General features: G+C 35.3%; 1 protein-coding gene across 2 annotated transcripts in view; it reads right to left on the reverse strand.

The window, feature by feature from the left end:
* The window catches only part of galr1b (galanin receptor 1b), a 69380-nt gene extending 43475 nt beyond the window's left edge, over positions 1–25905 (reverse strand). The window contains exons 1-2 of one of the 2 annotated variants that reach the window (XM_073906816.1): positions 25391–25905; positions 12525–12590 (exon numbers count right to left, since the gene is read on the reverse strand). In XM_073906816.1, coding sequence (XP_073762917.1) covers positions 12525–12557 — 33 coding nt within the window. In that variant the 5' untranslated portion in view covers positions 12558–12590; positions 25391–25905. Of the gene's footprint in view, positions 1–12524; positions 12591–15536; positions 16437–25390 lie in introns of those variants that run through there. The other variant, NM_001327843.1, reaches the window with a different exon arrangement.
* Positions 25906–26917: the final 1012 nt, after the last annotated feature.

The following is a 26917-nucleotide window of genomic DNA, read 5'->3' on the forward strand; positions in this document are numbered from 1 at the left end:
GTGATATAATTTGAAATGAAGACAAAAACGTTTTAACAAAACTTTAGTCATTTGACCTTTTTCTATTTTCGTATTTTACATATGATATCATTTAATGATGCTTGAGACTGGTCAGTCTTCTGAATGGTACTCACATTATCTAAATGACTAGAGTAACGCATTACTTAAAATAATTACGTGACAATATTTAAGTTACCTTTGAAAAATGTAATGCGAGTTATTTTTAGTATTATAAGCTTATAAAAAAAATGCATTTCTGAATTAAAATTATTGTAGTCAAACTGAATCACACTCTCAATGAGAGAATTTGCTCCCTGCAGGAACAGACAGAAATGAAGACTGCAGACAAAAGCCTTACATTTTTGCAATGGAGTTTTTCTCATTATTTTTTACTCATAAAATTTTAAATGAGGAAAATAAACATGTGTTTTGCATGTGACCAAAAACATTAGCGAGTTTACAACATATAGTCCTTTGTAGAAATTCTGTGAAAAAAACTGCACAACCCAAAAGAAATAATGCTAATCAAAAGGATAAGACTTGGCTCACTATTGAACAAAAATTTTAAATTTTATTTTATTTGACATTATTGCATTTATGAGGAAAGAGCTTCATTATGTACAGTTGAAGTCAGAATTATTAGCCCCCCTTTGAGTTTTTTTCTTTTTTGAATATTTCCCAAATTATGTTTAACAGAGCGAGGACATTTTCACAGTATGTCTGATAATATTTTTTTCTTCTGGGGAAAGTCTTATTTGTTTTGTTTTGAGCAAGAATAAAAGCAGTTTTCAATTTTTTAAAAAACTTTTTAAGAACAATTTTACAGAACAAACCATCGTTATACAATAACTTGCCTAATTACCCTTACCTGCCTAGTTCCCCTAATTAACCTAGTTAAGCCTTTAAATATCACTTTAAGCTATATAGAAGTCTCTTGAAAAATATCTAGTAAAATATTATTTACTGTCATCATGGCAAAGATAAAATAAATCAGTTTTTAAAAATAAGTTGTTAAAAATTATTATGTTTAGAAATGTTAAAAAAAATTCTGCTCTCCGTTAAAAAGATATCGGGGGAAAAAAATGAACAGGGGGGGGGGGGGGCGAATAATTCTGACTTCAACTGTATGTGACATCTCTCCGTTATGAACATGACAGATGTGGAATCGGCACTTGTGCGACTTTGGTAAATCAAATATAATTGTTTGAAAACACTGACATATAAGTGTTTTTAAAATACTTGCTTACACAAAAAAACCTTAGATAGGTTTTGCTATTTTGGTAAAAACTTGTTGTTATTTTTTTTTTTCATGGCAAGGTTGAGATTTGCATGGAATTGCTCTATTATTAGGGTGTGTAATTGGAACATAACACTGGATGGACTACATTGATTATTTGGACATTGTAGTATTTTTAGCTTACCTTTTGAATTCTGGCTTTCATCTACCATCTATTAATGAAGCCATTGATCTCGGATGTATAGTGCTTATAAATGGATATACGAATCACTGAGACACTCAACTCACTAATTCAGAAAAAAAAAAAAAAACACTACAGTGTTGCTCTGAGATGCACAAACATTCTGCTCAGTCTTTGTTATAAGCCATTTTTATTGAAGAAACATAAAAAAACTGACAAGCGAGTGACAGCGAGTCTCAGTGATTACAGCTCATAAATAACCGAAACGACAATTAAGGTGACATTAAAAATCTGCCATTCCATGTTGCTTATTTAAGTTTTATACTGTATATAACCATCAACATCTATCATTACCCACACCTAGCAGTAGGTAACTTTTCAAACTTAATAGAGGACCTAAACAACAATGCTTTAAAATGAAACAGTACAAAGATCGAATAAATCTCTTATAATAAGCTGAGGAGAGTGATGAAAGAGAAACTGCTGAAAAAAGAAAGAATTGCCAGGGGTAATCTGGGCATAAATCTAAAATATATTTCCACTAAGGCTGAACCTATACTGTTTTCCCTATTGTGCAACTGTCTCAGTCTAACCAGAGAATGAGAATAGTACAGTACACTCAAAAAATTACTTTTACTGCTTGTTAAAGCTTAGTCAAAATGAGCTGGAACAACACAATTCTTGAGATTTTTGGGGACAACTGAATTGTTTTAAGTTCGATCCACTAATAACAAGCTAACTTCAACCATTTGCGTTTGGACAACGTGAAGAAACTGTGTGTAACCCATCACTTTTTACAGCATGGTGACAAAGTTTTTAAAGGTAAAAAATGCGCTGCCAAGAATGGAGGCTGGCATAGAAGAAGTCAAGTAAATGTTCAGCTGAGACAGACAGTGATGTGTGGCAGGTTAGCAGGTGGTGCCACAGCTGACTGAAGTTACAGTCAATACAACTGTTCATTTCAACAAGCCAATACAAGTCCCACGCAACATAGTTTTTCTCATTTAATAAGCCAAAGCTGTATAATGAACTAAATGAAGAGCAGTGTAAGATCAATCAAGTCACCCTGTCAACTAATTAAAACATATTTTAAAACCATGACAACAGAACAAAATTAGTAAACAAAGAGGTACAAACTATGAGAAAGAGTGAAAATTAAACCAAGACTAAACCTGACAATTAGTCTTGACAGCATAATGTTTTGTTATGCATCACTGAGTACTGAAACCCGCTGCTAGTATCATGACATGTGGTTCATTTTAAAAAGACATTAAATCAGCAACTGCTAAGCAATATATCTGTAATTATTGGTAATCTGTTGTTTGTTTCACAGTATGAAAAGAAACAGCGTCAGTCAGAACAATAACAGCACTACTGAGGACAGCAGTAAACAACTTGACAAGTGTGTGTGTGAAAAAAAACAATGGATATTAGGAGATGTGGCATTTATGTGCGGCTTAATTGCAATTTCTAAAGGTCGGTCATAGCATATCAAAAATACGGATAATTTTTCTGTTAATAATACTGTAAACTGTTATTTTGCATTGTTTATTGTTAATGTACAGTAAGTGGATTAGGTGTCTTGGGTTTTATTTGGATTTATGTAAATGTTTTTACTTCTATTTTTACACGTATGAATAATTTAAATGTCCCATGAAAGGTCCCATGAAAATAAAATAACGATTTTTTTTTTTTATATCAGTGTTATTAGTTTTTGGAATATCTATAGCTAGTCTGCACCAAAACAGTGACAAAATTTGCATTAAGACAATATAAAACGGATATAAATATGTAAAGCTTGTAGTTTGTCACTTCTGCCCAAATAAAGCAGCGGTTTTATTCACATAACCTCATACTTCAGTTTTACATCAAATTATGACCAATCAAATGCTCTCTAGTTTCTGACATGCCCCTCCCCTTCAAGACGATCTTCATTTGCTTTTCATTTGATGCACTTGAGCACAACCACTCTCGCTGGCGGGGCTGTGATAAACATAACAATATTGGTTATTTTCTAAAAAGGGAGGAGATTTTATGAGGAGGCGTGACTGCAGACATTTACCTAATCTGATGGGGCTTTTCTCAATATTAAGTCTACACAAAGTTCAGTCTTGCATCCTTTCCTTGTAATTTCAGACTTCGCAAGTTTGATATGAAAAACAAACTCCAGAGGACAGGTTAATCTTCAAAGGGAAAGGTGTCATTTATAACCTCATTCATTCACATCACCTTCGCTAAGCTGTTTCATTATCTCAACAATAAAATGAAAACATAATATAAGGAGCTGCCTGTTTTTATTTTGGTATTAACAATTTAACAGACATTGAGGCATCATGTAGCTACATAGGCTATTTATATGACCGTCATTTTCACTGTATGTATATTTATAAGTAACAAAACAGAGCCTGTAACATTACTGCCTCCTTTTATTTTCATTTAAAAATACGAAACATCTATTTTCCTGAATATCAGTTTTAATAATCAATAATGGCAATTAATAATACAATACGTTTATACAATATAGGAAATAAAGGCAAGCAATCGCTCAATGTGCAGAATCAGCTTACGTGATTACATAAATTAATATATGAACTTATATTTGCGCTCAGCCAAAACATGTTACCTAAAAACAAGTAATAAACTCAAGATTCTAAGAGTCATTAGATAGAGACAAGATTGCTGTGTCCAAAATCGCATACTTCCATACTTTATAGTACGCTAAAAACAGTAAGGTTGCCGAATAGTGTGTCTGAATTCATAAAATTCGAAAAACAGTATGTGAGAAGTACTCGGATGATCTACTACTAGTGTGGTGAGAAATCGATTCCCCCCCTGCAATCGAGTCCGCTTAGGACCCCAACTGATGGTCTGTGTTAAATGCCTGATCAAAAGCTATTCTACTTCTCCACAGTGCAATTATAATAATATTTGGTGCTTTTTATTATATTTCCAGTCTTGAGATTTTAACTAGACTAATCATATTATTAACATTATTATTGGTAACTTCAAGTTGAAGACATGCTTAGTTAAAATAATTAAAACGTTTGTAAACATTAAATGATGTATTTTTTATGTATTTATATGTAACATTATATATTTACATAAGAAGTGGTAGCACGTTATAGGCGTAAAAGCAAATAAAAGCACGAACAAGAAATTCTCCATGCCACAACACATGCCTTTAGTTGTACATCAATATACAAAATACATAATATAAAATAGTTTTGTCATTATTATGACATAACACTATATATATATATATATATATATATATATATATATATATATATATATATATATATATATATATATATATATATATATATATATATATCTAGTATATATATATATTTTTTTTTTTCTTAATCAGGTGCTACAAACTATAACTATTACAACTCTAGTGAACCAATAGGATCACCCAGGTTCCTAGGCGGGCTCAAATATCAGTGAGGACTCGATGACACCAGCGAAAATCTGAAGTGAGCATCCGATGGACGCCACACTATCCCATGATGCCACGCTAGAGAATTCATGAATGGGAGTGAAGCGACGCAACTGATGCAGATGAGTGATCATGAAAAAATGTCTGATGTAGTATGTCCGAGTTCCATTCAAACTACTCACATTCATACTGTACAGAACATACTTTTCTAACAGTTGAGTAGTAAATTCATATGCAGTACCTACTGAGTAGGTTTCAAACAGACAATTTCACCCGCCCACTAAATATCTATTGACAAATCACACCACACTGAGCTTAAAATTTAGTGCTCGTAAATGCACGGCCTTTAAAACATCAATAACAGGCTGTCAGTCAAACACATATTAGGCTATAAAAAATGTGAATCTTCACAAAATCTGTCAACTTTCAAAACACCTCTGACAAGATAACCCTCATAAAAATGCAGCTGCAGCCCCTGTTTGCTAGTTTTTCTGAAACAGGGATTGAGACAGGAACCCCTGTTGAGTCCTTGTGTGTTTTTGCTGTCAGATGTGACTAGCCTCAAAGTGAGTGTGCAGTTCTCTTATGATCCCCCTTTTTTAGACAGACTTTTGAATAATTCGCTACAATTCCACGTTGGAATAAATCAGCGGCCTACTTACCAAATCAAAACCACTCAATGACGTCATAGTGACCGTTTTTGCTGATGTTTTGCCACTAAATGCAGGTCTGTTATGCTTAATCCAGCAAGCTTCATAGCCAGTTTTCAACAAATAAATTTTTTTACCCACAAAAAACATAATCAACAATTGAAGTGAGATGATGCCTGTGACTGTGTGTGTGCCAACAGGTCAACAGAAAAAAAAAAACAACAGCTCAGCTCCCTGCTGAGTTAACAGCCATATCAGCTCACTTCAGTCTCTGGGGACAACAAAGAGTTTGGGGTTTAAAGATGACAATCAGTCAAGAGGGCTCTCATGGGCTCAGGAGTGACCAGTTTGCTTTGAACTATCAACAAAGCCTGAAGAACTAAAAAGAAATGGTGTTTATATTCCAACACATGCAATTTTGGTTCCCTCATACCAACATTTTTCCTCTGGTGATGCAAATGGACATATATTAGCAATACAAAGATGGTTGCCCATGGTGACCATTGCATTTGCGAGGTCACAGACACTGCACATCCTTATTTTTCATATTATTATGTAAATTACTTGACATTAAATCCATGGCAAATCTTGAGCTGTGACTGAGATTGTTTCTAGACATACCCGCATACTCTCGCCCCTTCACTGTAATGACCATGTGACCTGGAACTGTTAAATAGTTTGTAATTACCAGCAGCTCTTAAATGCCAAGTCCCAGTTATTTAGTGTTGAATGGACATAACTAGGATTTTATGGAATGAATTTAAGCATCTGTGAGAAATGAAATTCTTTTTGCTGTTGCTAGCTCATAAATCCAACAGAAGTCTGGAGATTCCTGTGAGCAATTTTCAGTACAACATGCATTCAAATATTGATTGGATTTTCTTATAAATGAACTGTGACACTGAAATAGATTTTTTTATTGTCATTTGTAAAAGTTGAATCAAATAATCAATTACAAAGATGAAAAAACTAGGAAAAAGTTATTAAAGTGGTTTTGTTCATGAACGTAGAATGTTCATTCATTTTCCTTCAACTTGAACCGCCAACTTATCCAGCATACATGTTTTACACAGCGGATGCCATTCCAGCTGCAAGCCAGTGCTGGGAAACAGCCATACACACACACTCATACACAATGGCTAATTTAGTTTATTTAATTCACCTATGTTGCATGTTTTGACTGTGGGGGAAACCGGAGCATAGGGGTGAGTAATATTGCAAAAAAAATGATCACGATATAATGTTTCATATCATTCCATATCGATAATTACTGAATATTTTAACAATCCATTTAGAAATATTAGGATTTTTTTAATTTTATTTAACCACTTTATTTTAAATTTACCCACATTACTAAGGCAAATAGTTTTAATAGTCAAAAACAAAAATATTTAAACAAAATATCTTAACTCTTTATAATAAAATAAACATACATGTTAAACAGACTCAAACTTGATAAACAAAATGTTACAAAGTGTGTGCAATGGTAAAGCGTGAGTACTGAACAATCAAAGCAAACCTTAAAATAGATCAACATCTGTAAGCTGTGAATAATAATGATACAGTAAACCTCAAACTCTGTGAACAAAACAAATTATGATAATCAAATCTGAGCTTTCAAACAAAAGTACATCAAATACATACTGCAAAATTGCAAACTGTGAAGTTGAATGACTATTACCCTCTATGCTAATTTTTTAAGGTGGGTAGCTAGTGGTGGGGATGCACAAGAAAAGAAACCAAAAAGCCATTCTGGCGACATCCTAACATCCTGTTTTATTTACAATCTCCTCTTTGCTGCTATATGGCACCTGACACTGAAATGATAAGTGCGTGCATGTGGTTTCCTTGATTGTTTACAATTGGCTTTGAGCTCGTGCTCCCCTGTCGTCTTTCATGACTAGGAGATCATCCACTGTTTTCTTGGAGGATGATAAACGGACAAACCATTGCTGCAGCTCCGATACAAGTTTATGGAGAAAAGTAAAAACCGCTGCAGTGTGCAGTGGATGAGCTTTGTTTGTCTGAGGTAATTAGTCTACCTTTACTGAATGTGTATATTCCATACAAAGTGTGAAGCAGATTTGTTAGTTTGACTTACATGAATGATGGTGCACTCGCGGCATTCAGAAAAATTCAGATATTTTCAAATAAAAAACTGTACATGTGCGTTTCTCCCATACACGTGTCATGCAAGTCGCGCACCTCGATTGGAAATGGCAAACTGTCACCCTAAGCTTATTGGCATTCTTTCCAAGACGCGTGCTCAGAAATCACATTTTAATAAAACTATAGCCTTCATACCGAAACGTCATGCCAAACTTTTTTTTTAATCAATTTTGACACTGGTGTTCAGTCAATAAACATTAATATCAATTTTATCGCCCAGCACTATGGAGCACCTAGAAGAAACGCACACTGGGAGAACATGCAAATTCCACACAGATATGCCAACTGACCCAGCCAGGACTCGAACCAGAGACCTTCTTGCTGTGAGGAGACTAGTGAGGAGACGGTGCTACCCACTGAGCCACTAAAGCCCTATGCCTTCAAGTTAAAGAGAATTGGGACACCCCTACCCCTTGGCATGACCGCACAAATCAAGGGGTAGGGGTAAGGGCAAGGGCTAGAATTGGGATTGGTGTCAGTGATGATGCAGAGTTATCTAAAAATCAACTTACAATGATTAGATTTATAACTCTTTTGGCACGTAGATTGATTTTACTGAATTGGAAACGAAAAGTTGTAGAAAATCACGTTATTTTTCACATATCTTACTTTAATTATATACAGCTATTCAGCTAACATGAAAATGAAAAATGTCATTTTTCCTAGTTCCTCTGAAAGGACCACCCTCAAGAGGCTCTGGTTGGTCAGCTAATTTAATGTGCTGTGATTCGAGGATCGGCTCCACGTAACGTCCCTACAAGTGTGCACTTTTTTGTTGTGTAAACAGTCAGTCAGAGCTGCTATTAGCAGCATCTGCTGCCTGAATCAGTCAAAAGAATAAAGAAGATACAGCCGAACCTCACGCCTGCTCTCAAAAATAAAATCTCTTTGAAAAGTCTTTCACATATATTCGGAATAAGCACGTGTAAGTAATATGAAACGTTCACATATCTTTTGCGAGTTTGTTATTTGAGATGTAGAATGCGAGAAAAGCAGATGCATAGAGAAACAATGCAGCACTGGTGAAGAGTGTGGGTGTTTCCAACGGTTTGACAGATAAATATGAATTTATAGCCAAATTGTTAGCGGTGCCAAACAGCATTTCCTGTTGTTTACATCCTCGCTACAACATACCGTTAATTAGGGGTGTCAAAATTAATCGTTTCTTCGGTGCACTGCGATCCAGACGCGGACAATTCGGTATCGGTTCAGTAATAATTATAACCGGTTATTACTGACGTCATTTACCTCATATGCGCGAGGGAGGCGATCGCGAGTATTTACAGCGCTTTAACTTCTTAAAACTCATAAACTGTGCACAATTTCACTGTGTGTGTTTGCTGGATCAGTCTTTCACTGACATATACAACAATAGCCCCTATTTCACTGAGATCGAGAGAATGAAAGTAGCCTACTCCATTTCTCTCTCTCTCTCTCTCTCTCTTTCTCACACACACAGTGGCCCATTTGACCTGCTGGCGTGGCTTTTCTTCTCTTCTCGGCTGTTTTACAGCGTTACTTTTGTATACAGAAACGAGCGCGTGTCTGCAGAGTTTTCTCCACCGTGTCTATCATACATCAGCTGAGAGATCGCCGCTGCCGCCTGCCGCTGATCAGTGTCACTCATCTGTGAAGAGCGCAGCGCGCGAGAGCCAATCGCAACCGTTTTTTTTTGAGGGTGTGACCAATCAAAGGGGTGTAAGAGAACTAGACAAGGATCAGAAATTAAGCTGGATATTTATATTTGTTTATATTATTTGCTAAATGCTCGTTTTGTTTAAAGTTACAGTTTATATATCTGACTGTTTGTATTAAATGACAAAATTGTATCACAAATAGAATATAAATATAAATATATTCATACATTTTAATACAAGAAATGCTGCTGTGAAGAAAATATAAAACTGTGTATGAAAAGCACCGTCAATGCACCGTGATGCACCGAAATATCGAATTGAACCGAATCTATGGCATGATAATCGTAACCGAACCGAATGTCCTTTGTCAAATGCTAGCTATATATTTTTATTATTCTCTGGAACATAATCAAAATTAAACTGTAAGCACTTCTCTCTTTGTGTTGTGTCCTTTAAATACAGATACAGAAACAGAACAAGCTCTGTGAAAATAGCAGCATTTGGACTACATTTTAACTTTCTCTGCTATAACATCACAGCACCTCTGGCCATGCCCCTTCACTGAGCAAGGTGTGTGAGCGTGGTGAATGTGCGCAACCAGAAGCCCTTGTGATCTAGCCCGGGTGTATTTTTTGTAGCCCCCAAACTTTGTTCGCTGTATGCTTTGCTAAGCTAACTCTGTAAAAGCCAAAGTCTCCCTACATTACACATCAACTAAAGTTTAAAATATGATATCATAGTGGACCACCCCTTTACAAATAAAACTAAGAATTTCTATGTAATATTGAATCTATCTACTGAGAACTTTTACAAGAGAGCAGAGATTGAACCCTTGTAGAAATACCTTAAATCCCCCTTATTTCCTTTTTTTCTTTCTTTCTTTTTCCTCTTCCCCCACTTTTCTCTGTATTTTTTGTAGTTCTCTTATACAGTACATGTAATATTGACATGGTTACAACATTTTGCTTAAAAGAAAAAAGTATACAAACAGTGTGTAAAAGTTATCATTTGTACTGATGTAAAAAAATAATAATGCAAATGTTAAAAAAGTAATAAAGTTTCTATGAACTAACAAGATGATTCGGTACACAGAACACTTTTGCTTTGCTCAACTGATCATGCAAGATCGCGCTCACTCTTTTTTCATCATCTGTAAGATCTGTATAACTGACAGACATGAAAGCCCACAAATCCATGTTCTGAAACTGAAATTTCCCTGCAATGCCCATAAATGACTGCATCATCTAATATGAAAGGATTCAAGGTTAGCGATTTGTTGCTATAGATACGCATCTCAGGTTTGTAAATGTGCTCTAACACCAATCATCCTCACAATAAAGGTTAAATTCACCTTAAATAAAAAAAGCATCAGGTTTTTTAAAGTTTGTGTGCGAGATCCCAACTTAGGCATTATTTTCAACAATGACTCATTCCCTCTTACTCCACCTACTTTTAACATCCTTCTACAACTCCAGGTTCAATGTCACAGGTGCCTTGGTCACCACTGGTTACAAGAGACCACTCTAGAGGATGCTGGCTATTATAGACCATTAGCTTAAGTGAGGAGCTAAAACCACAGATGCAGTGGTTTCTGACATGCACTGCGTGATTAAAACTGACAATTTCATGCATTTAAAATATCTGATTTGAAAGTCAATATGTCTGAAATGTTCATGCTGTGCACTATTAATGCTCTTCAAGGGAGTGGATGTTTCTTTTTTGATACACATGAAAATTAACTTGGACTATTTAAATATTTCCCACCAGGAGTCCTCACTGTAGGCTTACTATATTATAGAGCATTTAGACAGCTATGTCACACTTAAAAAGAGATGACTATAACTGAATTAGACAGAAAATCAAAGCAGGTATCATTTATTAGGAAGAAAATACCAAATGTTTCGATTGCATTAAATGATAAGATACAGTTGAAGTCTGAATTATTAGCCCCCCTGTTTATTTTTTCCCCAATTTCTGTTTCACAGAGAGCTGATTTTTTCAACAAATTTCTAAACATGATAGTTTTAATAACTCATTTATAATAACTGATTTATTTTATCCTTGCCATGATGACAGAACATAATATTTTACTAGATATTTTTCAAGACACTTCTATTTAGATTAAAGTGACATTTAAAGGCTTAATTGGTTAATTAGGTTAACTTAGGCAGGTTATGGTAATTAGGCAAGTTGTTGTATAATGATGGTTTGTTCTGTAGACCAGGGGTTCCCAAATCGTTCAGCTTGCGACCCCCAAAATAACAATGTTAATGACTTGTGAACCTCCTTTTTTCTCATGTTTATGCTGTAAATATACAAATGTTGCACACACATCTATAGGCATATATAAACAGGAGTATATTGACAATATAAACATGCAACAGTCTATTAATCATTTAATGCTTTTTTTACAGTCATTTATTAATTTAATGTTGTTGTTACTTTAATATCACTATTAACTATCTTCTGTGGGTTATGAATAAAATATGGTAATTCAAATAGTTTAATAAAATGTATTTGAGTTTTGTAAATCACCAAATGACCCCTTGTCATTGTCTCGCGACCCCCCAGGGGGTCACTTTAAGAACCACTGCTTTAGACTATCGGAAAAAAAAATTGCTTAAAGGGGCTTATAATTTTGACCTTAAAATAGAGTTCTAATAAAATTAAAATTCTAAGAAATAAAATTCTAAACTGCTTTTATTCTAGCTGAAATGAAATCAATAAAACTTTTTTCAGAAGAAAAAATATTATCAGACAAACTTTAAAATTCTGTTGCTCTGTTAAACATAATTTTGGAAATATTTAAAAAAGAGGACACAATTGAAAGGGTGGCTAATAATTCTGACTTGAACTGTATACGGTAGATATGCAGTAGGTTTTAAATTAACAAAATTATTCAGATAATTTCTATGAAATGTGGCAGAACATTTAATTGACAATAACTGATTAACTGAAAAAACAATAACTTAAATCTCAGTGTTTTAAGAGTGAAAAATTTGATACAACAAGTAAAATGATTAAGTTTGAATACACCAAACTGGTTTGTTTCACTAAGCATGGATTTTAAAACAAACACTACAATCCAAACAGCATCAGAACAACCTCAGTATTTTCATTCGAGCACAATACAAATTTTGTTGAAAACAGAACTTAATATGAATAAACATTGTCAAGTTCAAAAAGAATGTACAAGAATGTCTCTTACCTTTCGCTTTGATCGTTCAGACTTCTTGGACATATTTTTAATTTTTTTATGAAGATGATACAATACCTGAAATTCAAATGAAACACATTACTGTCTAAAAGTAGTCTGCATTACTTATTCTCCATAAAACTTATAGTTTATATGTGAAATCTTCACAAAAAATGAATGAGGAAAGCAATGAGTGACATCAGATATTGCTAGTTTTTATACTTCTCTAGAGAGAAATGACAACGATAAACTATAATACATTATAGGATTTACAAGTCATTTAAGCCCTGCAGGGACACATTTATCATTACACCCTGGTCAATGTAAATTTATTGATATGCATTATATCCCCTGGGCAACAGACATGCACAATATATCGATATTATCCAAATATCGCAATTGAGCACATTGTAATAGTTTGCAATAAATCAATGATTTAATACAAAAGTATCATGTGTGTCTGTCATTAGCAAACCCTCTGAATGACTTTCAGCACATTAGGCATATGTACATGTCTCTGAACCTAAACAGAATGGATAATGCTCAGGACAAAAATCTGTAATGATTTTCGTGTGGAAGTGAAACCAAGAGCAAGCAATGAAGCCATGTTCAGAAAGCAACAAGACATCCATAACTCCACTCTGTTTCAAGTGCTTTTGCTTTCCTGATTGTTCTTGATGCTTTCAGGGTTGATTTAACTGCCCCAGTAAAGCAAAGCAGTGGTAATATTTGTTTCATTGATTTTTGTTTGCTTGTTTAGATTGTTAAAATATCTGATTTGTCATATGCAACTGTAAACAACTGCTGTTCACTTTGAAATCTCTAGTGATGCAGTTTTTTCCATGAAATAATAAGAAACTTATGTTGATGGTTACATAAATTTTAACCAACAACATATTCTCTTTTCTTTTGCTCTCTGTTTTCCAGGGTGTCTAGAGATCCTGTGAAGACTGTTAAGGCCTGTGAAGAGATGACGACAACCCTACAAGGACTTTGATGATAGCAGAAACTATTAACCAACACACAAATTGTTCTTAATTATTGTAATGATCAGACCAATCCATTGAAAATATATTATATACGTATTATATGTATGCCACCTATTTGAAAAAGCACATAATATTGTATAAATGCAGGTTAACCATGAATATTGACAGTTGTACTAGAATTAGGCATGGGACAATAAACATTTTCAAGGTTTGGAAAAGTAAAGATTTTTAAACCACTAAAACTTTTATACCTTTCCTACAGTCATGTACATTTTTAATTTTTTTATTTTTTACGTGTTTTTTTTTTTTAACAACTATTATATATATTTTTTTACAGCAACAGTATCTCCAGCTGAAAAAGGACCCTCCACATCAAAAGCTGCTGACCCAAAATATTTTAAATGTTTCTTAAAATAAAATATATTGTGTTCAATGTGAGAAAATGTTGTTGTTTTTTACCCAGACATTTAAAACCAACATATTTTAGTGCAGTAATTACAATACAGCGATATCGTGAAACCTTGATATCTTTATCCAAGGTTATACCGTCAGAATCTTATATATGCCTAACTGGAATGATTGTGAAAATTATATGCAAATAAACTTTAATTAAATATCGTATTGCATAGCAAATATTATCTAACCTACTTACAAACATGCTAACCTAATTAAAATGTTATAAATGCATTTTTGTGCCATTTATGTACAATTGCTAACTATATTATCCATACAACTAAAAATGCATGAAATCTGTTGAAAGGTACCACTTTCATTACTTAGTTAATAGTTTGTTAAAAATGTTGAGATTTGAGTTAAGACTAATTTCTTATGGATCTTCTTTGTTTTTTATACCAGCGCTGATTCATTCTCACTAGAGAATCTGATGTCTGAATGAACAAAAATCTATAAATCTGGTCTGAAAGAGAAGATTGTACATTTTAAAACATACATAAGTTATTTTTGCTGAAATGAAGAAACTCTACAGATGCCCTTAAAGGGATGGTTCACACACTAAAATGAGAATTTAATCAATATTTACTCTCCCTCAAGTGTTTTTTTTTTACTGATATCAGTCTCTTTCTTCTGTTAATCAGAAAAGAAGACATTTTGAAGAAAGCTGAGCAACTGTAACCGTTGACTAACATAGTGTTAAAAACAAATAAAGTCAATGGTTACAGCTTTCCAAGTTTATTTCAACATATCATCTTTTATGTTTAACAAAAGAAATAAACTCATTAAGGTTTGAAACGGTACATGTTTAATGACAGAATCTTCATTTTTGGGTCAACTATCTCTTTAAAGAAAACGCAAAATACACCAAAAGCCACAAAACTCTAAAACTGATTTATTATTTGGGCTCGTTTAATTTCAGTCTAGAGGGTTTCCTTTCATTTGGTTAAAAGGCTAAATCTCAATGTATTGGTCACAGTTCAAGTGTGGCAATACCAACTGTTTGTTGTAATTACACAATTACATGCACTGTTATCTCGAACTAATGAACTTATTACTTTCCACAATGAGTCATACATAGCCTATACAGTTTTGCTAAAGGAAGAGGAACATATTTAAACTGATTATGAGGAGTCTGAGAAAAAATGACACTTCAATGCCCAATAACACGTGTGTGAGCTTAGTTTAAATGCTATTGTTTGTAGTTGACCTTAATGAATCTCTGGGTCCAGAGAGAATGAATTATGTAGTACAAAACCGCACTCTCTGTGTGGGCGCATGGCCACCTGTTGAATCCTTGACGGGATGAAACAAAACTCTCAAGCACGGGTTTAAATGCTCGTATGCTACGACCAGTTATTTTGCTTAAAGTTAATTATTATGTCCATTGCAATAAGCACAGCACGAGCTGGAGGAAACGCACTGCAATAAAAAGTCCATTATTTGGAGTAGGTTAACTAACCACACGCACCAGATTGGTTTCATTTTAGAGACTGTAAACTGTAAACAAGCTCATATAAATGAAAGTGAATAAACTCAGTGCTTCGTTCCATGCTATGGTGAAGATATACTGGCGATTCCTTACCTTGGCATAACAGCATGTGATCAAAAGCAGAGGTAATAGATAACCTATGACGAGAATAGTCACTTTGTAAGTGTGCTTGGCCACCCGCTCAGTCCAAATCTCCCAGCAGAACGTGCTATTGGGAGCCTTGGGGTGATCCGTCAAAATTTGGTGCTGAGCAACCGGGACGGCAAAGATAAAGGAAAGCATCCAAATGACACAGACGCCAATAAGCGCATTCCTCCGGTTACGAATGCACGGGGACTTTTTGGAGAGCACCACGGCAATGTACCTGTCCACGGACATGGCCACAAGCGTGAAAATGCTCACCAGCATGCTGACCATGACAAAATAGTGCACGAATTTACACAGAAACGCCCCGAAGATCCACTCGGGAAGAGAATATATAGTAGCCTGAAACGGGACGCAGAAAAGAAGGAAAGATAAATCAGCTATGCTGAGATTTAGGATGAAAATGTTCGTGGTACTTCTCGAGCGCCTCGACTTTATTTTCCCAATGACAACCATCACCAGAGTATTTCCAATGATTCCCAAGAAAAATATACATCCGAAAATGACGGGCACAATCACTACCTCAGGACCAAAAGTGTCTGTCGTTTGGTTCGTGTCCATATGCTCCTCTGTCCAAATTACCGTTTCATTTCGGGATAACCCCATGATTACAAGCATTCAAGAGGTCCGGTCGAAGCAAAAGGACATAAGTACGTTCGGAAACGCAGAGCAATCATTCCCCGGTTTGGCTTCTCATTTCTCAAGTTAGCGCGCGCTGGCCAATCTTTGGCTCGTTTGTGGAGTACTCCGGTAGGCTGGGAAATGCACCGGCTGGGTGTGAAACACTGTTGAGGACGCACATCATAGTAGCCTACACTGGCGCGTGTGCTTTCCTGGCAAGACGTTGGAAGGCTGACACGAGTTTGGTGCAGAAAGTTTCCGCCCGGAAGCGCCTGAAACGATCTTGTGTCGTGATTTAGTCCTGATCGATTCACTGTAATAACAGCTGAGGCGTATCTTGTTTAGTTTCTACAATAACCTTTTTTTCATGCCTTAACGATATTATGTTGTTGTGCCAAAGACCGCACTGTTTGTTTGTGATTAAGAACATCTACACAAACGCCTAAGGACCTTTACACTTGTTCTCACGTTATCTTATACTGATAACCTACTGTTACTGCACGTGCACCCTTACTTGATTGCTTGTACTGCTGCAATTCACAACACAATTGGGATTTTTTCCTTAAGTATGCTATATGCTGCTTTCTGCTAGTGAAACTTTAAAGAACTCATTTAGGAAGCAGCATTCCACCCACTCAAATAACCTTAATAAAATGATGCAAGAGTGTTCAATGAACTCAATAAAAAATAGAATAAACCGAAACAGTTTCCGGCATTTTATGGCCCTGCTATATGTTTATTGTTTTACAACAAACATGTAACATTTTAACATTATTACTTTTAATTCACAGTCTCACCAACAAAGTTTTGTTTTTCAACATCTTAAGTTCACGATTCACATTTGCAGGTGTGTTAAACAGACGCCAACAAGCACAGAAAGTTCTAAGAGGTCAAGACAGAACCTACTTGATAATGCAAAGAACAATTAAAAGCAACAAACTGAATATAGTTAGAGTAAAGGTTCTGGTTTAATGGCATAAGGTCTGTTTTACACATATTATGGCTGAAAAGCCTGTACTTAAACAGCAAAGCTACATATACTGTACACTTGACTTTGAACCCGACACCCACAAACATTTTAAGTTTGGGTTCTTTGGATTCAGCTAAGAGGTCAAGCGGTGACATTTAGAAGCTCTGTTGGTTAAATGTCCTTTTTACTGTGTGAATTTTCAGGTCATAGATCATCATGCCAGTTTGAACCATGGTACCATGGTGTGTCCATGGTACACTGCCAAAATGTGCTGGCAGTACCAGTCAGGTACACATTAATTTCTAATCTTAAGAATCAAACATAAGCAACTCCAAAACCAAGCGTGACCACAGCTTAGCATGCAGACCTACCAACAAAAGCTGCTCGCTGTATGTTTTTTCCATATGAAATCAATAACACAATTTTTAGAGAATGGTTATTGTAATGCACATTTACATGGTATAGTAAAACTTTAAGAAATTACTTCATCCTGTATTTCATCATGGCCAGGAGACGTATCATTTTAAAACAGAATCCATTACTTTTGTAATGATAATGAACTCATCGGTGCAGAGTTCAGACCATCAAAAGAATCCAAAAGTGGACAACTGGCTTTCTCACAGTAAATTATTTCTTGAAAGTATAAATCCCTTAAAATGACAGAAATAACTGAGAATGACCACAAAGATGAAGCTTTAATTAACATTCTTTATGATATCTATATAAGGCAAAAAACTTTTTGCTCATCTATTTTTATTTTTCACCTTTCAGTTATAATTCTGTAAATACTGTAAAAATCATCAAACTGGTTCACATTTTCAACCTTATGTGGCCAAGCCTCCAATTACTAAATCCATAACACTACCATAACTGCTCAAAATCTTTATTATTTAATACATATTTAACTCACTTTATAAACATAATACTTTTGTTGTAATAATATATTTATTATTACAGATTATAGGTAGACTATAGATTCCAGCAGAACAGTGTACATCAAAATGATTCCTTTATTGCGGTAGTTAGAATAGGTAGAAAAATGCTGCTTGGTATATTCTGAATAACAAGAGGTAACGAGCCAAAAGTTTTTGTGAGGAAGAAGAAATCTTGTTTGCTGAACATAAGTGTTGTAAGAAATGTAATCCCTAAAAACTGTTCCTCTGCATGCTAATCCATTCCTATTCGCAGTTCTACACATTCTAAACAATCAAACAAACAAACTACAATAAGAAACATATATCTGATTTTGCATTATGTACAATTACAAAATTTAATTTTGTGTGAAAATGGAAATTAAAAAAATACCTGAATTCATGAAAAGTTGTCTTTGATAGCCAAATTGCAAAAACAACATGAAAAGTATTTTATTAAAAAAAAAAAAAAAAAAGTTTATGACAGAAAAGGGTTTAACATGTTTTTTTCTTCTCTGAATAAATTACTGGTGTTCAGACATATATTTTATAGAATGTTTAGGCTTCTGTTTCTAATAATAATAATAATATAAATGCCAAACTCCAAATTTAACAAAAGACTATGAAATTAGCCTATTGCATTGTATCTTATGTTTCATTTTTAGCTTCTGAAGTCAAATGCTTTTGTGAAAAGAACAACCTGAAAAGCTTAAAATTTAAAGGTTCAATAAGTTGCTTTAATCTTTGAAATCTACATATTGGGTATATGACTTGGTTAAGTTAAAAAAATCTCCAGAAATATCTATAAAATATCAGATATCAGAAGGTCCATATTGACCATATTTGGAATGGTCTTCAATATCCATGTGCTCTTCTTCAACTTGCAACCTGCTCTCTCTCTCTGTGTCTCTCTCTCTCTCACACACATGCACGCATGCAGACATGCACACACACAGACAAGCTGTGTTGCTAAATTATAATTAAACTTGACAAAAGATGTATTGCAGGGGTCACCAACCCTGTTCCTGGAGAGATACCTTCTTGCACATTTCAGTTGCAACCCTGACCAAACACACCTGTTTGTAATTATCAAGTGCTGCTTTAGGTACTATCAATTGGTTCAGGTGTGTTTGATCAGGGTTGGGACTGAATTCTGCAGGAAGGTAGCTCTCAAGGAACAGGGTTGGTGACCCCTGATGTATTGGGTAGTATTTTGAAGCTACAGAATGATATCAAGAATTAATATCAATCTCTGCATAGATGACATTTGATAAAGAGTATTGCGGTTCTTTAACTTTAGAAAAGCTGAGGGATTGAAAAAATTCTTAAAGTCCATTTTATAAGATAAAAGTAAGCATACTTTATGCCTCTTCAGGGTGGAGCTGAATAAATGTATAATCAATATATCCCTGAAATCTGTATTTATGTTGCATCCTGACCTCTCAAAATAAGAGTCCCACATACATAGTCATTTTAATATAACTTATATAAACTTAAAAATAACTAAGGGAAGAGAATAATCATTGCTGTCTCATTAGGAAGCATTGTGGCTTATCAAATGCTGCCTGGGTCATACATATTAATGATCCCATTGCGACATATCACTCTCTGTAATAGCTACTGATCTCCTGATGAAGAGGCTGCTTGTCAGGACCAGATGACATAGAAAGTTACCTAAAGTACAAGCAAATCTTGAGTGCATGTCTCGTGACTCACGCAACAGTCTGTATTGTGTTCTGACAGCCCTATCTTTCACCGGGGTTTTACACTAGCGAAATTAAATGAGAATAGGGAAACAATGGTGTTTGTGTCTCACGGTATGACTGTTTCCATAGACTGAACTCTTGTTATTCATTAATACATTCATTGTCTTGACGGCTTAGTCCCTTTATTAATCCGGGGTCACCACAGCGGAATCAACTTATTCAGCACGTTTTAACGCAGCAGATGCCCTTCCAGCCGCACCCCATCTCTGGGAAACATCCACACACACTTATTCACACACTACAGACAATTTAGCCTACCCAATTCACCTGTACCACATGTCTTCGGACTGTGGGGGAAACTGGAGCACCCAGAGGAAACCCACGCGAACACAGGAAGAACATGCAAACTCCACACAGAAACGCCAACTGAGCCGAGCCGTGGTTCGAACCAGCGTCCTTCTTGCTGTTAGGCGACAGCACAACCTACTGCACCACTGCGTCGCCACTCGTTATATATTTTCTTAATATTGCATCTTTAAGTTGAATATACTGTACTGTACTGTGAATATGGCCTTTTTCAAAGCTGATTTAAATGTGCAACCTTTCATTTAAGAACTTTGAAAAGGTAAAACCAGGTAAAACTCAGCATAATGTGTGAGAACACGTACAACACTGTTTAAAAACCATAACAGGCTGCACCTCATGAAGTTGTTGAGAGAATATTGAAAGAATGTTCAGAGCTAAAATCTAGATGAAAGGTGATGGATTGTCACTGTAAAACATTGTGTTTTTTCCTACTAGTTGTCAGATCTTGTTTCAGTTTATTTGCAAGTATTATATTATATTATATTAATTATATTAATTATATTATATTATATTATATTATATTATATTATATTATATTATATTATATTATATTATATTATATTATATTATATTATATTATATTTTAAGATAGTATTTTCTTTGAATTCCTGACTGTAATAAATTGCTCTAGGTCAGTTACTGTATGAGTGCTTCCAAACTTTGCAGTATTTTATGTTTTTTACATTACCTTACTTTATACTGTACTTTATATTTATATTGTGTGTTTTCAAGTATGTTTTTTATGAGAGAGAATTTTGAGTTCTCACATGCAGAATTAGTGATGAATCTTGAAATGACCGATGTGCTCCCTCTGTTCCTGCCAACACAGAGAGTTTTCTATTAAGCAGTGATGTTTGATTTTGTTTTTAGCTTCTCGTACCTGTGCAAATATCAACACTGCAACTAGGTTGTAGTTTGCCAGGTTGCGCCAACAAACTAGATACATTTTGTTTGATGTGCCAATTGTGTCAGTGAGATGCATTTTACACAAGATCTGGCAATCAGACAACACTGGAATAACAAATTGATGTGACTATTTGCATAACAGGGTTAAGGCCATTCAAATTAAGGCAGTTTCACAAGAAAAATAACAAAACAGAAGGAGGGCAGGAGGTGGTTGTGAAATACAAAAGACTCATGGGAAAAAATGTGAAGTGTGCCGATAAATTATCCAAATGTACAGCAAGGCAAATAAAGACCCTGCAGTGCAACTTGCTGCAACCCAGCAAGCCCAAAATTTGGACTCAATAAATTAACAATATAAATCAGAGAGATGCATCTGCATGCATAACATGTTTTTGTTTCATCAGTTGGTTGTGCAACATTAGTTGGTTGTCCAGCATAAAATTATATCCCAAATGGCATTCTGCTGTGTCCAAACTTGCATTAGATTAATATCCTGTCTCCTTTTTTGTGACATTTTGGGAACCGCTCCCATAATTTTGGGCCCTATTAAACAAACTGAATGACTTAATATTTTGTTTTATTTTGTTTTTTGCAGTGGTGTAACACTACAATGAAAAATAATAATAATCACAATAAAAAAAATCCTTGTTTTAATTGGATCCCTTTGTGAGCACAGATCTGTTTTTACACAGCTGACAGTTTAGTGCACCACGAAGTGTCCAACTTTCTTTCTTTCTTTCTTTCTTTCTTTCTTTCTTTCTTTCTTTCTTTCTTTCTTTCTTTCTTTCTTTCTTTCTTTCTTTCTTTTGTAGTAAATGTCCTCAAATTTAACCTTCAAATTGCTTTGCACAATCAGTGTCTCCTGTGTTTAATAATGAATGGCATTTTCAGTATAAAACCATAATGAAATGTCACTCAGGATTAAATTTATTTCCATACCATTTTTATAATGTTTTGGTGGCACGGTGGCTCAGTGGTTAGCACTATCACCTCTCCGGAAGAAGGTTGCTGCATTTCTGTGTGAAGCTTGCATGTTCCAGCTTCCCCCACAGTCCAAAGACATGGTATAGGTGACTTGGGTAAACAAAATTGGCCATAGTGTGTGAATGAGTGTATGGGTGTTTTCTAGACCTGCATTGCAATAGGAAGTGCATTCGCCGTGTAAGAAATATGCTGGAATAGTTGGTAATTAATTTTATTGTGATAAATAAGGAACTAAGCTGAAGATAAATGAATGAATAAATGAATTTAGAATGTTTGTTAGTTATCATATGATGTACTGACCAATGCATTGTCTTATCAAATCTTTTTTTAATATTTATGCATGGACTATTTAGCATGTCCCGTTATATATGTTGTATGCGTTATGTTCTGCAAGTGTTTTGCATTAAATATTACCAATTTTTTAAAACCTCAAGATGATTGTACTGTACCTACAGCATCTCTAAAGTTAATTCAGAATTATAGCATCAGTGCAAAAGATTTGTTGAAGTAGGAAATTAATATGCGACTTAAGTTTCTGGTATTGTTATTGTAATTCCTAAAACCTTGTTTACAGCCTGAATGTTCTAGGGAAGAAGTTTATATGATGCTGGAGGTGCTTTTAAAAGTTCTGAAGCACATCCCAGTATGTTTCCAGCAAAATGGATGTTTTAAGCCAAAGAACCTTGTTTATAGCATTGTGTTCTTCTCGGTGGACAACATCTGGCAGATTTCCCAAACAACAGACAGAAGTGCCAAACTAGACTGTAATAGATCGGAATGAGGATAGAATGCACTGAGGAAGTTTCAGAACTGGACACAGATTTACTAGGATCCACCTTACTTGTGGCCTTCCTCGTCATGGGGGTTTGCTCTGCTCATGGTGGTCCCAAAAGGAACTTGATCAACTCAATCATATCACGGAAGGTCTAACACCTATTTCAAAGAAGAGGTGGGTTCATTTCCAAAAAAGCTGCCCTGAGGCTCTCCAGTGCTCACGGCTGTGGAGTTTGACAGGTTGTAGCCCAGGTGTCTGTTGTCCACAGGCACAAAGATGTTGTTACATTTACTGCTGTCAGAGCCAAAGTGTTCAAAAAGCATTGTGATGTATTATTTGCTATGTAGTTAGCTGTAGCAGAGGTACATGCTCACTGCACCCCCGACTCCCCTAGATATGATACTTCCCCTGTTGATCAATTACAGCACATTAGGACAGATCTATTGCAGGTTTTTCTGAATATCTTAACTTTCAATAAAACCAGGTTTAAAATTCTGGTCTTGTTTTGTTGACATGTCAGAGATAAATGTTTTTACAGCTGGGATTTAATATCTTTTTTATCATTATATTAAATCAGAAAATGCGGTCAACAGTCAGATAAAAAATACTGGCATGCTTTTTAAATTTTATGTTTAAATGTTATGAAAAAATCTGGCCAATGATGTATGAAAACCTAATGAATATAGATAGAAAAGTTTGGTTTATAAAATGCGACTGAAGTGGAGACTGTGTCAGTGCTTTTCCTCCTCTACTGTAACACTTGAGTGTGCATTTTAAATGTTTTCTTTCCACTTGTCTGAAGAAGACATGATATGCAAACAAAGTAGACCAAAGTTTCATAACTGACAACAATGGTTTTGCCTTTGTGTCTTGCTTTGGAAGAGCAAAGCACAAGAGTTGGAGTTGGGAAACACTCTTTGTTTTTAAGAGTTAGCTGATCTCATAATGCTCAATACTGTGAACATGCTGCATTTTAAAACAAGTTAAGCATATTGCTGGAAAAGCAATTCCAGCAATATGGATGTGACTTTTGCAGTAAAAACTCAAAACGTAAATTCATAAAGAAGGTATAACATTATACTGTAACATCTGTTTATATTTTCCAGAACAACTGACCACAACTGACCACAGAGTCAAGGGACTACAAAAATCTGTGCTTTACTGTTTTGTACTTTAAATGAGGAAAATAAACATGCGTTATGGATGTGACCAAATAAAGTATGCGAGTTTGCAGCAAACAACAAACGTTGTCGAAATTATGTGAAATAAACTGCACAACCCAAAAGAAATAATCACAATTAAAAGGATAAAAGTTGGCTCTCTATAGAATAAAAATGACAGATTTTATTTTATTTAAAATTTTTGCATTTATCAGGAAATATGTCATTATGGATGTGACATCTCTCTGTTATGGATTTGATCGATGTAAAATTGCCACTTGCGTGACTGATAAATCAAATATAAGTTTGAAAACATTGACATATATATTTTTAAGTATTTCTAAAGTACTGTAAAATACTTGCTTACACCAAAAACTTAGAAGAGGTTTCTGTATTTTGGTGAACACTTTTTTTTTTTTGATGGCAAGGACATTTGCATTTAATTGCTCATATATATATATATATATATATATATATATATATATATATATATATATATATATATATATATATATGAGCATTGCAATATCATATATATGTGGCTGTCTATCGGCACTGGTGAGGTCGGCGATGGCTCGAGGCTGCAGGCTAAGTGCCCCTTACCAGTGTCGATAAACAGCCATATCACACTGTTACGAGTGTGATATTGCATTTATACAACAGTCCATCAGCATAATCATGTGTATAAAAAAGAAACTTAAACACGGAGAGTTTCAAAAACCCTTTTGTACAAGAAACTACTTTCTTCTGTCATTCATTCACATTTGCAGCTGACGTCAGAACAGCAGACACCTTTGCTAATGGGCTACAAGCACATGGACCTTTAATTTTAAGCTTCCAGTAAACTGTCTTTCTAGTACAAAATTGTCACATTTAAGATCTGATTTTTTACAAATCAGCAAACTTCACTGCCTGTTAGATATATGATATGAAGTGTGTCTCAGATCAAGAAGCACTGCATTAAATTCCATTTCCGCCTGCTGTCTTTAAAATATGACTTATTTTACCCCAGTGTTTTCAATGGAATTTCTGCGCTAGCCTGTTGCTACGGACTGCTAGTGCTTACGGTCTTTCATCTGGTTTTACGCTTAAACAACTAAATGAATGCTTAAGTCTATTCAACTGAATGTATTGTAATTACATTACAACATTGATGGTGTAAAAACAACCTTGTGAAATTAAAAATAGTCACAATAAGCTTTCACCCGAAGTTTATCGTTGGTTTTAAAACTCTAGCTGCGCATAGAGCCCATTCACCAATGTCACTTTAGGGCTATTTGAATCATTCTCTAGTGAAATATGAGAAAACTAAGCCCCGAAAAAGCCAGAGCAAAGCAAACACTACCAGTTTCTGTGTTATAAACACAGCACTACAAAAATCAAAAGAGAGAGATTGTCACTTACCTGATTTATAATGATTTGTTCAGCTGTAGTTTGAAATTTACGCTTAGAAATGCTGTTTTCTCCCCTAAGGACCAATTATGCGGTCTGTCGCCATCTTGTGGCTGGACGTAACCGTCACAGGTCTGCTGGCCAATACACTCAATCCGATGCTCCGAAATTATAAATATTTTAAAATAGGCACTGTTTAATTCTGTTTAATGCAATCTAAACAACTATATTCTTGACTAAAAAGCCTTAAAAGTACATTATTCAACAGCAGCAATATTTGTTAAACTGTAAAGTGTCCTCTGCTTGTAGCTTTGGATGTAATGCAAAAGAGTGAAGGGGCTGGGCCTGGACGAGCGCTGTTATTTGCAGAATAGTGCATGGCTATCAGCCAATCAGATTCAAAAACCAGACAGAACTGTTGTATGAATATACTTTGCAAATCACTTCAGACGTTGCAATGTTTAGTAGATGCTTATTTATGCTACATACAAACTTAGGAAATTGATCCAGTAACATTTTCATTGTCTAATGCTTGAGCAAGAACACAATTAAAGCAAGCAAATAACTATATTTATGAATGTGGAGCCATCTAATTGGTGTTAAGCAGTCATCCATAGTCACACAAAGGGTGTCGTTCAGGCGAGAGATGAATAAGACTGTGATAATATTTACAATTTTTATTAAAGACAAATTATTTCCCAGTGTTGGGTTGCGGCTGGAAGGGCACCCAAATATATGCTGGATAAGTTGGCGGTTTATTCTGCTGTGGCGACCCCAGATTAATAAAGGGACTAAGTCGAAAAGAAAATGAATGAATACAAATTAAATTTGGTGGGCTCTGGAGGAGGGCATAAATCAAGGGTAGCAATGTTGAAGGAAGGAACTAGGAGGGGAGCTGGAGCAGGAGACTGGTGGAGACCTTGAATGCAGCTAGGAGGACGCCCCAATCCATGGAGGAGGAGTAGCTGACAAACCCAGCTGACCAGAAAAGATGGAGCCGCTATCAGTGGAGCCTGAGAATGAGGGAAACATGAGTCAAGGCAGTACTGCTGGGTCATTAGGCAGAGGTGGAATCCACATCTCAGAGGATGGAGACTATGACAGTGTCCAAATGACTGGGAGGTGTTGAAAGACACACCATGAACCCTCCCCAAATGATGACATGGGCTGAGGGCATAGATGATGGGGCAGGCTGACTGGCTGCTGGGATGAGACCAGCCAAGCACAAGCAGCTTAAAAACTGGCACAGGCAGTAGAGAACAGGCAGGGTTGGATGGAAACATCAGAGGTGAGGGAGACATATTGGCTAAAACAAGCTGGGGCAAAAGTTTTAACTCTCCCCATAACAGTTTTCATAGTCCAGTTTGATGACTGGGTTTTGAGTGGGGCTGGTGTTGTTCTTGCATGTGCAACCATTCATTGGGGATTCACAGGACATCAGCACCCACTCGATGTTGTCCGAGAAGCATCATTAAGGACCCTCCCCAGGCTACTGTGCTTGTTAGGCAGTATTTAGTTCAGCAAGCAAGAAGGTGCTCA

The sequence above is a fragment of the Danio rerio genome, chromosome 7, assembly GCF_049306965.1.
Source record: "Danio rerio strain Tuebingen ecotype United States chromosome 7, GRCz12tu, whole genome shotgun sequence".
NCBI lineage: Eukaryota > Metazoa > Chordata > Actinopteri > Cypriniformes > Danionidae > Danio > Danio rerio.